We start from the raw sequence: 13,735 nt of genomic DNA, 5'->3' as shown, positions 1-13,735 counted from the left end.
GTCTAATAAAAAGAAAAGAGAAAAAAGAGGGAAGCGAGAACAAAAAGATGTCAGACTGGCTGACAAATCAAAGGGCGAGTGTGCGACATCAGACACGTTCAGTCTTTTGAAAAAAAAAAAAAGGGAGACTGGGATGGGGGGGGGGGGGGGGGTAGCTGGCTGCATGGCCAGTCCTAAGACAGTTTCAGAGGCAGACGGCGGGCCGCCCTGCTTGCAAATACAAAAGCTGCTTGTACATACAGATGCAATATACTTCAATTTACATGATATATTAGAAAAATTGTACAAGATAATAGTAGTTAAGTACAGTTAACACACTGACTGTGAAACAACAGCTTAAGTTAAAGAGTTAAGGCTTGAACAGGACAAAAATAACACTGTGTGTATATATATATATATATGTGTGTGTGCGTGTGTGTACATACGTGCCAAGATCAAAGAGCACTATGGCTTCATTTCACTCGAGCCATCTGCAAACCTAAATCTTTCAAACTCAACACTGACTTTTGTAGGACTGCAAAATGGCAGCCACAGAAAGGCCACTAGAGGGAGCTGTGACATCCAGCAGACATCCAGCTGTTTGCGCCTCCCTCCCCTAAGCTTTTAGGCTTCAAGGTGGTTCGGTTCAAACTAGAGCCTCTTCCTCTTAAAGTAGTCAGCGTACTGCCCCCCCAGGCCTTGCGAGTGCTGCCCGATGTAGGCCGCATCGGATGCTGTAACTTCCTGCACTGCCAGCTGAGGATACTCCCTCTTATGGCCCCTCGTCTGGTTCTGATGGGTTAGAAACAAGAAGAGAACGGGAGGCAGAGGTGAGGAGGGATTATGGACGTTTGACCTGGACGTGTATGAAAACACTTATAGTTGGAAAGTCACCGATAAAAACCATATATTTCATTTTCAAATACTAAGGAAATCTTTTTTTATGATCATGAAAGGGTTTATTGTTTATCCCGGGAATATTACTCTTGGTTTCAGACCATTTTACCAAAAAATATTGTTTTATTAATTTAATTCATCTCGGGACTTCGGTTGTCCACTACTATAAGTTTCTGTGGTCACTAAACATTGTTTTCTGCGTCTTACTAAAACAAGTGCAGCCTTGCTAACGATCTGCAGGAGATTAACCCTAAATTACTGAAATGATCAACTAACATAGAAGGTCGGTGACAAAGAAGCGTACGGGTTTGTGCAATTTTGACGAATAAGCAAAAATCCTGAATTTGCATGCATTTGTGTGTAGTAGCACAAACAAATGCAAATCTTTGAGGAGATGACGCTTAGCTCAGACGTCTGGCCCCGGTCTGTTTACGTCACTGTGCACTCTCTCTCGCTCTGTGAATCTCTTCCACCTCCGTGTCTCTTTGAGTGGCTTTAACGGCCTTCAACTATGCAGGGAAAAACATAAATAAAAGCTGCACTGAATGGTAGTCTACTGGTTGACTTGGTTGAGAGAAAAAAGAGGAAATAAATTTTTAGCAAGCAGCCTTTATAACACTGCACTGTTTGAAAGCAGAAACGTGTGGAGCTACTTGCAGCTAATGCAGACCAGCACAGACCTTCAAATGAGAACTGGTATTCAAATCACTGGCAGCACTGACATCAATCTGTACACGTCACACTGCTGCCTGGAGCTCAGCTTTATTGTTTTTAGTCACTGTTTTTGTGTTTGTTTCAGTCTAAAGTGCCTATTTCCTGTTCTTCTTTCACATTAAAAGGCCTACAAGGAAAGGAACCGATCCTAACATTTGACCCAGTATAGCAGCTTTTAATTTGAAACATCTATGCAGGGAGCATAGCATCCCAGCAATTTCTCTGCTTTTATTGTAAAGCAGTCGCACCCTCAGCAACTCTTTTTTTAAAGCTAACCACAGAAAAATACTCCTGCAGTACAGACAATAATCTCTACACACATTTCTTATACTAGCAACAATTGCCCTACTACACATAAAGGCATACAGAAAAGGTTAGCACAATATATCACTTTTCAATTCAGCAGGATGAGCAGCAACCCCCTCCTCCCAGATCCCCACTGTCAACAACGAGTGCAGCGCTCTAATATCAGAAGCTGTGGAGGAAACAACAATTCAACATTTCACTTAGCTGCAATATGAAATGTTGAATTGTTGTTATTTGGCCCAAGACGAGTGTGTCATGATTTCAAAAAGAAATGAAAAGGAAGGAGAAAAAAACCCTAAAAGAATGGAGACAAAAAAATGTGTTTCGTGTCTCATACGGGATCATGGATTGTTCTTTACTTACATAGTAATAGGTGTTCCAGTCCGCAGCAGCGGTGTGTGCGTGTGTGACAGGGTTCGGTGCGGCCGCAGATGGGTGCGGTGCCCCGAGGAAGCCCGGCATTAAGGGCAGCGTGCTGTAAGCTGGGAGCACGGCGGCGGCAGGTAGGACGGCCGGGGGAGGAGCCGCGCCATTACTGACCGCGTGCAGAGACACTCCCAGAGGCTTACACACCTCCACCTCCTACAGGAAACACAGAAACAAATAGTAGTAGCTTATTTATTGATATGATTCAAAGGTATACTCAGGACACCAAGGAAAATGGTCTCTGAAGCCGTTTTTTGTTGCCGTGTTACTGTTTAGGTGCTGACAGAATCTCATAACATGAGAAAATAATTGACAAAAGTGTTTTATTCATGTTAGCTTTTCTGTCCTCTAGTGTCTAGTGTCACATCAGGTAGGCTCATTCAACCGGCTTCCCGTCACAGGGGCTTACTCTCCGAGGCAACCATCCCAAATCAAAATACTCATGCCGACATATACACAGCTCAATGTAACGCCTTTGTCAAATGATACGAAGGATTTCTCAGGCAGAGTTATCAAAATTTCCACGAGCTCAGGACGCCAGGGTCCAAGCCAGCTGTGCAATAAGATCTATGACATCATCTTCTAAGAAAACATCTTACATGCAGTCGTGTTTCCATTATGTCAGAGGACATTACTTTTGCCTTATACGTATTCATCCTGGAGCCTTACCCTAATTATTCCACCAAAAAGCATTTATGATTTACCTCAAAGAGACTTTTAGTCCCCAAAAGGGAGGCGAGTCCCGATTCATCACAACGTGAAACTGATCTATGTCCCCCCCACAGGTAATGCACATATGCTCACATCCTCCAGCAGCAGCAGATAAGCCTGGATTTGGCTGCTCATTGTGTGTGGAGATGGCTGGCATCAGCTGCTGGGTGCAGAGTGATGCGTTCCCTCTAACAGGGTATCGGTGTCGCCGAGAGGTCAACCTCTCCAAATAAACATGCGGATGAACTTCATGTTAGTGCCAGCGCGTGTAGATAGCTTACACTCTGTCTGCAGGATAGGAAGCTGCTTGGATTTTTCAAGAGCTTCACTTTGTATCTGTGTGTATGTGTGTGTGTGTGTGTCCGTATGGTCACGGACAATCTAAATGAGCTTATCTTACCCTAATATGAATTATTTGTATGTTCTAACTAATTTAAGAAGACAAATGAATAACTTGTGTAAAAATGCTTATCCCTGGGACACGCTGGGTTCGTTAGCTTTGCTGATACATGCATGATAACTGAAGTGAATGGGTACGGAGGCTGTGTGTGTGTGTGTGTGTGTGTGTGCACAGGATTTTGTTTTCTCTTCTTTTCCAAGCAGCTAGTTGAGGGCTAGCACCTGGCCAAGGGAGCCATGTGTGTTTCAAAGAGTTTATAGTGTGTGTGTGTGTTTACCTTGCTGGCGTAGCCCTGATTGGCTGTTGCTGGCTGGGAGTAGTATTGAGTGACTGCCTGCATGTAGGAACTGTAATCTCCATAGGTGGACACAGCTGGAGTCTAGAAAACAAGATTTCACATCCATTGTAGTTTTGTTGTGGGTTTTTTTACACTGCTCAAAAAAATTAAAGGAACACTTTAATTTTCAAAGGAACAAATTAGATCTCAAAGGGAAAAAAAATCATGCTGGATAACGTGTTAGGAATAAAAGGATGTGATGGAAATGAAAATATTGACCCTGCAGAGGGCTGAATTCAAAACAAAAAAAAAATTTTTTTTTAAAAAGTGAAAAAATGGCAGCGGCCAGTAGACTTAGGTTGTCCGTGTTAAGGGCCTTGTCTCTGGAATCTCCTTCATGTTCTTAAGACTGTGCTGGGAGACACAGAAAACCTTCTGCCCATATGCCATCCTGGAGGAGTTGGACTACACGTGCAAACTCTGCAGGGTCCAGGTATCACCTCACGCTAACAGCAGCGACACTGACCCTAGCCAAATACAAAACTAGTGTCAAACAGTCAGAAAAGATGAGGAGGGAAAGACTGTGAGTGACCTCCAGCTGTAAAACAATTCCTGTTTTGTTAGTTGTCTCATTGTTGCTCCTCCAGTGTTGTTAATTTCATTAACACTAAAGGAGCTGAAACTGATTAACAACCCCCTCTGCGACTGACCAGATCAATATCCCAGAAGTTTAACTGACCTGATGCTACACTGATTGAAAAGTGTTCCTTTCATTTTATTTTTTAGCACTGCAGCTACTTTTTGTTAGTTGCAAAATATTTTATGTTGCTTGCACAAAGAACACATTTACAGCAAACTGAAGTGGGCCGGACTCTGATGCGAGGATGAAGAAATGAAGGAAATACATTTACATGGAAATACATGGATCAAACAAAAAACAACACGTGGCACAAATCCCACACGGTCACAAACAGGTGTGTGTTTGCCACCTGAGTGTGCTCCTTGCTGTAGTCTGTGGCCGTGCTGTCCTGTGGCGCGGCCGTGCTGTAGCTGTGGGCTTGTGCCGCCTGATAGTGCTGGTACCACTGCTGCATGGCCTCCTACGACACACACACATTACCAAGCATGAACAGTGCTTTCTTGTCTTTGCGTGATTGTTTTGGGTTTTTTTTCTTTGCCACCTTTCAATTTTATGAGTCTCATTAAGTATTGTTCCTGCTCTCCAGCGTTTCGTTCCTCTGTCTTTGTCTTTCCAGACAAATTAAACCGACCGTTTTATTGGTTATCTAATCATGACTCATTTGTTTGGATGAGTAGAGTGTAATTAACATTTCAAATGGGGTTTGGTACTTGCTGCGAGCATCAGATATGTCACCTACTGCTGGAGGAGGAAGAAGCGCAAAAAAGAAAGAAAGAAAGATGACAAACAAGCAGTAGAAGGGCTTTGGGACTTGTTCTGAGTGGAGTGTTAGGCGTGAGAAGGAGAGCAGGGACAGATGGAGACACGCAGTGCTCACTGCCAAATCCACTCTCATTCTGTCTGTCCAAATATCCATACCCATTCCCATCTCTTCCACCACCCTGCCTCCCCTAGTTACAGCTCATCCTGTCTCTGCTGCACCCATCCAGCCGCGCTTTGTGTATCCATCCATCTACTCAGCAACACATGCATCAATAGCATATTTGAGGCCCAGTAATGCCTGTTCACACTAACTGAATGTACAGACCCCAAAATTCAGCATTCATATTTGTGTGTGTGTGTACACACGTGCATGTGTTGTAGGGCAGCACCTGTGTGTATGCTTGGTTGTACTGGCTGTAGTCAGTGGAGGAATCTGTGGTGTACGGGGCAGCGGTCGTAGCTGCTGCACTGTGGGAGTAGGAGCCGGAGCCCTGGGAGACCACAGGAGCGACTGAGCTGTTGTAAACTGCAGCGCTGGGTTGTCCTCCCTGGGCTTTGCTGCCCACTGAGCCTATGGAAGAGTAGAAGGGAGAATGGACGACAAATGATGTGTTAATAATCATAATGATGTGGGTTATCACACAAACTGCCCTTTTTTGTAATTTAGTGTATTTTTATAATATTTCCCCACACCTCTACACAATAAGTTAAATATTGGAAGAATTAGAGACAATTCAGTAAATAGAGACAATTATAATCTAGAACCTGTTTCATGTTGTTCATGATTGAGATGCTCTTGGACACTTCGTACGTGTCTGATATGAGGTTTCCAACTGATTTTATTCATTTTAGTGTTTAAAACTGATCTGATTAACAGAGGTGGTAGAATTGATCACCGGCTGACCTGAATTGCTCTTCTTGAATAAAAAAGCTTGACTAATAAATGAGCACAAAATGCTTTTAAGTGCTGCAAAAGCCAGGACGTGAACTCTGGTGCAAAAACTTTATGGTTGTTGTGCGATCGTGTGCTCACCTTGCAGAACTACTCCTGGCATTACACTTGCCAGGTTTAGGTAAGGATTAGAAGGCAGCCTGACTTCTTTAGGAGGATCGCCCAACAAAGAACTCTGTCCACTGTTTACCTAAAGAGAGACAGGTGAATATAAAACGTATTATTCACACTGCCACCAACAGGAACTGCAAATAAAAATCAGGTTTTCGTTTTTAGAGGTGTTTGAAGGCAATTACAGCTACTTTGCTTCATCTTTATTCCAAACATGTATCACATTGTGGATTTAATGAAAAATACTGTGCTACACAAATTCTAAAAAATACTGATTATACAAACTTTACATGAGGCTCTAAAGCTGACTTTTGTGAGCTACTGAAGAGCTAAAGTGATGGTGGAAACCTGCGAGGATTGTCCTCTCTAGTAATTACACTTTCTCTCTATTAAAGGGACTTCAGAGAAGACAGTACTGGGACTGGAATCGTGTCCCCTAAGAACCTCGGCACTGTGATTATTTCTGTACACAGACTTATAAGAGATAATGATGTTAGTGTAGTCGTACTGTATTTAATCCTGGCCGAGTCTAGGAGATTTAGGGAGGTGTTTTAGAAAGAAAACAGGCAGGTGGGTACAGGTTGCATTACAGGCATTTTCCAAAGGTAAAGCGCTCAAGGGACTGAGGCTGTTTATTCAAAAAGCTCCCTTGATATTGTGTGTTGAGGTTAAAAGCAGACAACACTAATCAGGAATAAATACTCCCTCCCCCCAAGAGACAGAGAGACTGAAGGGTAGAAGGAGTTAGGACCATAACAAGCATTTCTAGAGATAAGTTACAGATCGGTTTCACGGAAAATATCAACAACTTGCATCACAGTTGGAGTTCAAATATTAATTTGTGCAGCAACGTACACATAAATATAGAAATTCAAGAATTACACCAATATCTCTAGAAACTTCCACCAAACATTTGATCAGGCGACAATTATGTAATACTGACAACGAGGGCCAGGTAATGCTGCCTGGTTTGTGAGTCTGTCAAATTACACATTTTGAAATGTTAAGACTGTATATAAATGATGGACGTAGCCAAGGGGACATCATCAAATGCTTTGTGAGCATTTTGACTGTCGCCATCTTGATATCTTTTTAAAAGCACACATCCAATTAAGGAGACGATCCGAGTAAGCGAGAGCACTGCAAGGTCATAATTTGGCAAATTTTCAATCACAGGGTAGCTCCGCCCTAAAGCATCCAAAAATCAATATCATGTTGTATTAAGTAAGAACTGAAACGGTGTAATGATTAGAACATGTTTTACTTAGATCATCCATCAAATGAGACATACAGGCCCAGTCTAGGTTTATAACTGGACTTCCTTTCAGACTTGGAAGGCCATCTTTTATTTACAGTCTAAGTATTTTGTATTTGCTTCACGCATGCAGATTTTCGGTCGGTGTCCTCACCAGGGGGCAGCTGTCTGAGCTGTTGTGCTGGCCTGTTGTCGTGTAAACTCCTCCAGGGGGTTTAGGCGGAGGCGGGCCAAGGCCCGAGTTACTTATACCCAAGGAATAGCTCTGTCCCTGCGGTTGGGCGCTCACCATCGTCCCTGGAGGAGCTGGCTGCCTGTTGTCACAGGAGGTGGAAGAGGAAGAAGAGGAGGAAGAAGAGAAGGAAGCAGAGGGGGTCGTAGTCACAGAATGGGTGCTGTGGCTAGGTAGGTCTCCTCCTACAGCCCGACCCTGGAGGTACGGCATGACACCTGCTGCTGAAACCACTACTGTGGCATTGTGGGTAGATGCTGGAACTGACTCCTGTCCCAACTCTGTAAGGGGAGATGACAAGAAAGCAAAAAAAACAAAAAAACAGGAGGAAATGAAAGGAGAGGTGAGTGATAACAGAAAGTTGAAATTCAAGAAACAGTAAAGTAAAAACATAGTATACAGAAAAAAAGGAAATGAAATGAAGGGAAATAAAGGCACGGTTGGGAAAGATGCCAGATAAACATGCGAAATGGCTTTCACAGATGACCATCAGTGTCTCCGTCTCCTCAGGACACAGACGAATCGCTCAAACGGCTGGAAACTCCGCCTGGCCGTCTCTGCAGAGCCAGCTGTAATATTTGAGAGCAAGTTTCCCGCTCATACATCACTGCTTATCGTGTTTATTTACAGCCTGCCACTTAGCTCTCCACAATCCCAATATTTCACTCACTCCAGGGTTTAATAACACAAATATGTACACATGCAACATAATCCCATACAAATGCACACAGGCCAAAAAAACAAACAAAACACAAACATATAAGTAAAAGAAGCACACACACACTAAACGTGAACATACGCAGTGGCACTTATTATAAATCCAATATTGCTGTGACAAATGGCCTCCATCGCACAATAAACGAAACCGCTCTAACAAGCCTTGAGCCAACATTCCCCAGCAGACACGCGCACCGACAAGAGACACGCACGTTCGTATGCAAAATTGCAAACTCATGCATCCAATCAAAGAGGGACACACTCACAGTGGTGCACATGGGCATGATTGTTTGTTTTTATGCACATAAAAAGTCTGCGGTATATCATTTCCATTTAAAACAACACAGCTTTTCTCAGCTGGAGATTTGAATTGTAAATCTGCTGCAGCTTCCTGCTCCGCACTGTAACGTACAGCTGGGCGAAATTCAGCAGTCTTTACAGGGACAAGCCCGACACACGGGTCAGAATTAGGAAAAGGACCCACAAAATTTATGGCTTTCACTTTAACATGAACAATATTTTTCTGGGACCTTAGAGCCTTCATTATTAACATGTAAAATAGAACAGATTCTGGATTTGGCAGAGAGAACAGACCAAAAGGTTACACTGTAAACAGTAAATCATTGATTTTTAGAAAACTGGTACGTGGAAAAATAAAGGTGGTGTTGTAGGAGCGCTACCAAGTTAAAATGTTAATAAGGTCTGAACCAGCAACCTTCACAGACCTTGTCAAGCAAATGTGTAAACCGCTGCACTCTGGAGCCACACAGTTAGTTAAACTATTAATATGCTCCCTCTCAAGAAAAAGACAAAAGTAGTAGAGCAAGAAAACCAAAAACAAACACTAAATTAGGTATTAACCAAAGCCTGAATGCTTCAGTGTGATTTAATTTGTTTGCAATAATTAAATGAACTCATCTGATCAGGGTGCTTGTTACTCATTTACCTGCTATTAAGGGGTCGCCACAGTGGGTAATTAACATTTTGATTTCTTACACCGGACGCACTTCCTGACACAACCCCACAGAGATTTGTGTCTACTCTTAAATTGTGGCTGTTTAGCGTGTTAGGTAAATGTGTAAACCACTACATAATGGAACCCGTTTACCTGTAGGAGAGTCTCCCAGGAGGCCTTTCCCCAGCTGCACGAGGCCTGGAGGTCGCAGAGACAAGGCTTTCTGCATGAGCAGTCTGGACGGGTCCCCGAGCAGACTGGAGACCTAATAAAGGGGAAATGAAAGAGGAGAAGGAAGAGTATTACAAAAAAAAAAAAATGGAACAGAAAAGCAAAATCAAAGAACAATATCATAAAAAACAAAATTGGAAGAGCATGAGCGAGATGGTCGTTATAAACCAAACAGAATCCACCATGGAGGGCTGTGCTAGCTATACAATGGTGTGTAAAGCAGATCCAGAGCATCCAATCCACAAAGGTTTTAGAATTACCAGGACCTGCTCACAGATTTCTCAGAATATGCAGTCTCATCTTTATAAAAGTCCAAGTGGCAATCTCCGGTACTGAAAATGAAGCCAGCGTTGAAGTTCCCAGAACTCTAGTTCCTCCAAGACCAACACCAAGAACGAGTCATTCCCCATAGAGTTCAAATGCCCAACTTCAGAGATTAAATTAAAATGTCCTCACAAAAAAGAAATGAATAAAAATTAATAGTAATACTTGGATATTCCACAACAATTACAAAGCAATGAAACTAACTCTTGGGACATGGAACTTCACCTCTTTGGTTGGGGAAGAAGACAAAGCTAACACGTGAGGCTGAGAAATATCATCAGGCTCACCTCAATGTACAACATGGGCTCTCGAGCCTCCTGGACAAGGGCTAGACTTAATGTTCCAAACCGGAGTTGCCCTTGGCAAGAGGAGGTGTGGACAGACTCTTATCTCTTGCAGTCTGACAGAGCAAAGCGGATTTTACCCGTCAGTCAGTCTCCCTACAGGCACATATGGTCACAAACTGGGTAGTGACTGAAAGAACATATACAAGGGGTGCAAATGAGTTTCTGAAGGGTGGGTGGGCTCTCCCGTAGAGTTTGGCCATTCAAGTAGGAGTAGCAGAGCTGCTACTCCTCTATATCGAAAGGAGCCAGTTTATTTTGCTCAGGCATATGACTTGGATGCCTCCTGGGTGAGATATTCTGGGTATATCCTACAGGGAAGAGGCCTTGGGGCAGACCAAAGACATACTAGAGAGATTACATCTCTGGGCTTGCTTAGAAACACCTCAGTGTCCCTCTGGGTGAACAATAGGAAATAGGACTGGGTTTAACTGCTTAGACTGGAACCTGGACCCAGATAAGCATGTAGAGGATGGATGGATGGACATGCCAATTGAAAGCTTAAAATGGTCCTCCTTGTTAAAGTTATGGGTTGATTAAGTTTTTAAAAATATGTAGAGATAGAATCCAGTATGCATTGCAATCATTCAGCTTAAAAAAGAAAAAAGATAAAGAAAGAAAAAAAAAAACATCAAATACTCCAAACATCAGTACCCATGACATTTAACTTTCACTTCAGCAACACAAAAAATATGCAAATGAAAACACAGACAGAAACTCATCACCTCAAGGTCTCACTTTAAACAGAAAAGGAGAAGCAATTAGGTTGCATGATTTCGATGTGGTTTCGTTTTCCCGTGCATTAAGTGCTGGAGATAAAAACATAAGGGCACATATGCACATGCCCCCAACTATGTTTAACCCTCAGCACTAGCATATGCAAATCATCACACACAGACACACAAACAGGTGTCTTACGCTGCTGATGCGTTTGTCTTTGATGTGTAGAAGCTGTTGCTGTGCCAGCTGCATGTGCAAAAGGTTCTGGAGGACTAGTCCATTTCCAAACATAGCATTCTGCAGGGTAAAAGAAAAGGACATCAGAATACGCGCACGCACACACACACACACACACTAAACAATTCAGAGATTTAGATGTTAGTGTGACCTGGTGTGCTTTTCCCAGTGTGAGCAGGGCTGTAGTGAGGGGAGGTCTGAGGAACGGCAGGCTGGTGTGACGCCCGTATTTTCCTAAAAACATAGTCAAACAACAAAGAGAAACACCAGAGCCTCCATTAGTGATTTGCTTTTTTTAAAGTCTCCACCAAAGTACTAATCAATCATCATCTCAACAGGCACACACAGGCGAAATTACAAGTCAGACAACCGATCCATCAGTCATTTACAACACATTTCAAGCAATCACACAGCTGGCTGTTTTATAACAAGCACCAGTAAAGCAATACTGGGATATTATGCAAGCACAAAGCAAATTACCTCCCACATAACTTTAACTTTTTTCCCCTCAAAACTTAATTTCTATTTTGGTGTTGAAGACAGATTTTAAAAAGAGCTCTAAAAACAAAAAAATGTAAACTCCTTTATATACCAAAATATTCTAGGGTCAAATGTGAGGCCATCTGTCCAATAGATAAGCTTGGCCCAAACCGGCTGATGCAATAGGACAAGGAAGTGCAGCAGCAAATCTGCAGCAGAATGGCTGAAGAGTAAAAACAATCTAGTTGTTATAACGGCCTGACAAAAGACAAACAATTAAGCAGATGAATTTGTGTTAAGCTCACCAATAGATATTTCATCTTAAGTACTTTTGCCCTTGTATGTATATATGCAGAGTATATAGGATTAATTAGTCATACTTCCTGATGATTTAATGTTTATCATCCACTGATATGGTCTCTTCCTGGCATTAGAGATTTACTTTTCAGGACTTGAGTGCAAATCACTTTTGCAATGCTCTTGGTCTTATTATTTTCTGATTTGCAATCTCCAATTAATTTGTTGTCCAGTACACTTCTCACAGTAAACACCTCCAAGGCCAGCTCTCGCTGTGAAAGTGACACCCCACTTGATAGGACATCCAGTGAGAAGTCTTATCACACAGAGTAATGCATTAACAAGTTTCCTTTTGCTCCCCTTGAGCAATACCTCCTGTAGTTTTCTATACCCTTTTTAAGGGCAACTACATGTTTGTAAGGAGAGACATTTGTGCTTTCTTTAATGCACCTTCTTTAAAAATACATCACAAAATCCAGTGCAATGCCAATTTCTAAATTCAACAGACTTCCTGTTTGTGATTCATAAAAACAAAATCGATCACACTGATCTGCACCCATGCCACAGATGCACAGCCTTTCTTCTGCTTCTTTTGTGCATGCGTGGTAACACAAGCCTTGGTCATAATAAATGTAAGCGTCAATGCTAATGGTAGCTTCCTCCAGAATAAGTAGAGAAAGTTTAACATTTAATCAAGATCCTAATTTTAGACTTTAATTGTGCATACTCTTCTTTAAGAGAGCTCCCCCACCTCTCTCATTTTCTCTCCTTCCTGTTCTCATTTCTTCCCCTAATGTCACACGATTTCATTTTAATACCTGATTAGCCATTCATCAAATAATGAAGCCACTGCCGAGGTGATTACAGTATATAGGAGGGCCTGGCAGAGGGAGACTCATTCAGCGGAGCTTTGATTGCCAGCCATGCCCTGTAGTCATGATCTAGTTTCTGCCCAGATCATTATCACCAATTTCATCATTTTATATTTGTCTAAATGTTCATATTGACTTGTTGTATAGTGCTTACATTTGTTATCCCACCTCCCAATGGAATGTTTATGCCACAGCTGCCCTTAATTAATAGCATTGCTAATTACCTTTTATGTTCCTATCATGGTTAATCTGCCAGTATGCACAATAGGCCTGTGACATCGTCCACAATAACACCAGTATAAATTATTGATGTGATATAAAAGTGCCATATGCCAACATCAAGATGAGCAGTTACAAGGTTCAGTTACTATAATTATTAAGTGTTAGCAGTTATTTTATACTTATACTTAAAATTTTCCGGGGAAAATACTGCCTAGGCTATTTTCATGCTTACATTTGAAAATGCTCATCAGCTAGTTACATTTATAAATGCTGCCAACTGCATGCTTTTTCTAAATTGATAGAAATATTGATACTGCATAGCATTCTTTAAATATTGTGACAAAATGATGAGCTTAAAAATCCCCCACCCATAATGCGGAAGCTCTTAATTAAAATTTTAATGCTAAAATACCATAATTTTTAAGTTTTATGGTTTTTCAAAAAAGCTGAAAAAATAGTAAACCAACTGCAGAGGCTTCTGAGACCTGAAGCTTTTCCATTCCTGCTTGATGCAGGTTAAAAACATTCTGGGCATTTCATAATGCCCAGAATGTTTTTTAGATGAATGACAGCTGTGGACTTCAAGCAGACCAGTTTATCACCTGGAATCTTTCCCTGTGGAGCCATGCAGGTTCAATGTGAGGAGGATACATCTGGCACCATCTTATAGCATT

The 13,735-nt window shown here is 42.0% G+C and overlaps 1 protein-coding gene across 1 annotated transcript in view; it reads right to left on the bottom strand.

Annotated features, from left to right (window-relative positions):
* Window positions 1-13,735, bottom strand: part of raver2 (ribonucleoprotein, PTB-binding 2) — an 89,270-nt gene continuing 75,535 nt past the window's right edge. The window contains exons 7-16 of the mRNA XM_026146201.1: window positions 11,342-11,424; window positions 11,152-11,250; window positions 9,488-9,599; window positions 7,585-7,943; window positions 6,146-6,254; window positions 5,502-5,683; window positions 4,700-4,810; window positions 3,711-3,812; window positions 2,260-2,478; window positions 1-771 (exon numbers count right to left, since the gene is read on the bottom strand). Of these exons, the coding sequence (XP_026001986.1) occupies window positions 631-771; window positions 2,260-2,478; window positions 3,711-3,812; window positions 4,700-4,810; window positions 5,502-5,683; window positions 6,146-6,254; window positions 7,585-7,943; window positions 9,488-9,599; window positions 11,152-11,250; window positions 11,342-11,424 (1,517 nt within the window). The 3' untranslated portion in view covers window positions 1-630. The remainder of the gene's footprint in view (window positions 772-2,259; window positions 2,479-3,710; window positions 3,813-4,699; window positions 4,811-5,501; window positions 5,684-6,145; window positions 6,255-7,584; window positions 7,944-9,487; window positions 9,600-11,151; window positions 11,251-11,341; window positions 11,425-13,735) is intronic.

The sequence above is a fragment of the Astatotilapia calliptera genome, chromosome 17 (genome assembly GCF_900246225.1).
Source record: "Astatotilapia calliptera chromosome 17, fAstCal1.2, whole genome shotgun sequence".
In the NCBI taxonomy this organism is placed as follows: domain Eukaryota; kingdom Metazoa; phylum Chordata; class Actinopteri; order Cichliformes; family Cichlidae; genus Astatotilapia; species Astatotilapia calliptera.
This window is presented reverse-complemented; position numbering and strand designations above follow the sequence as displayed.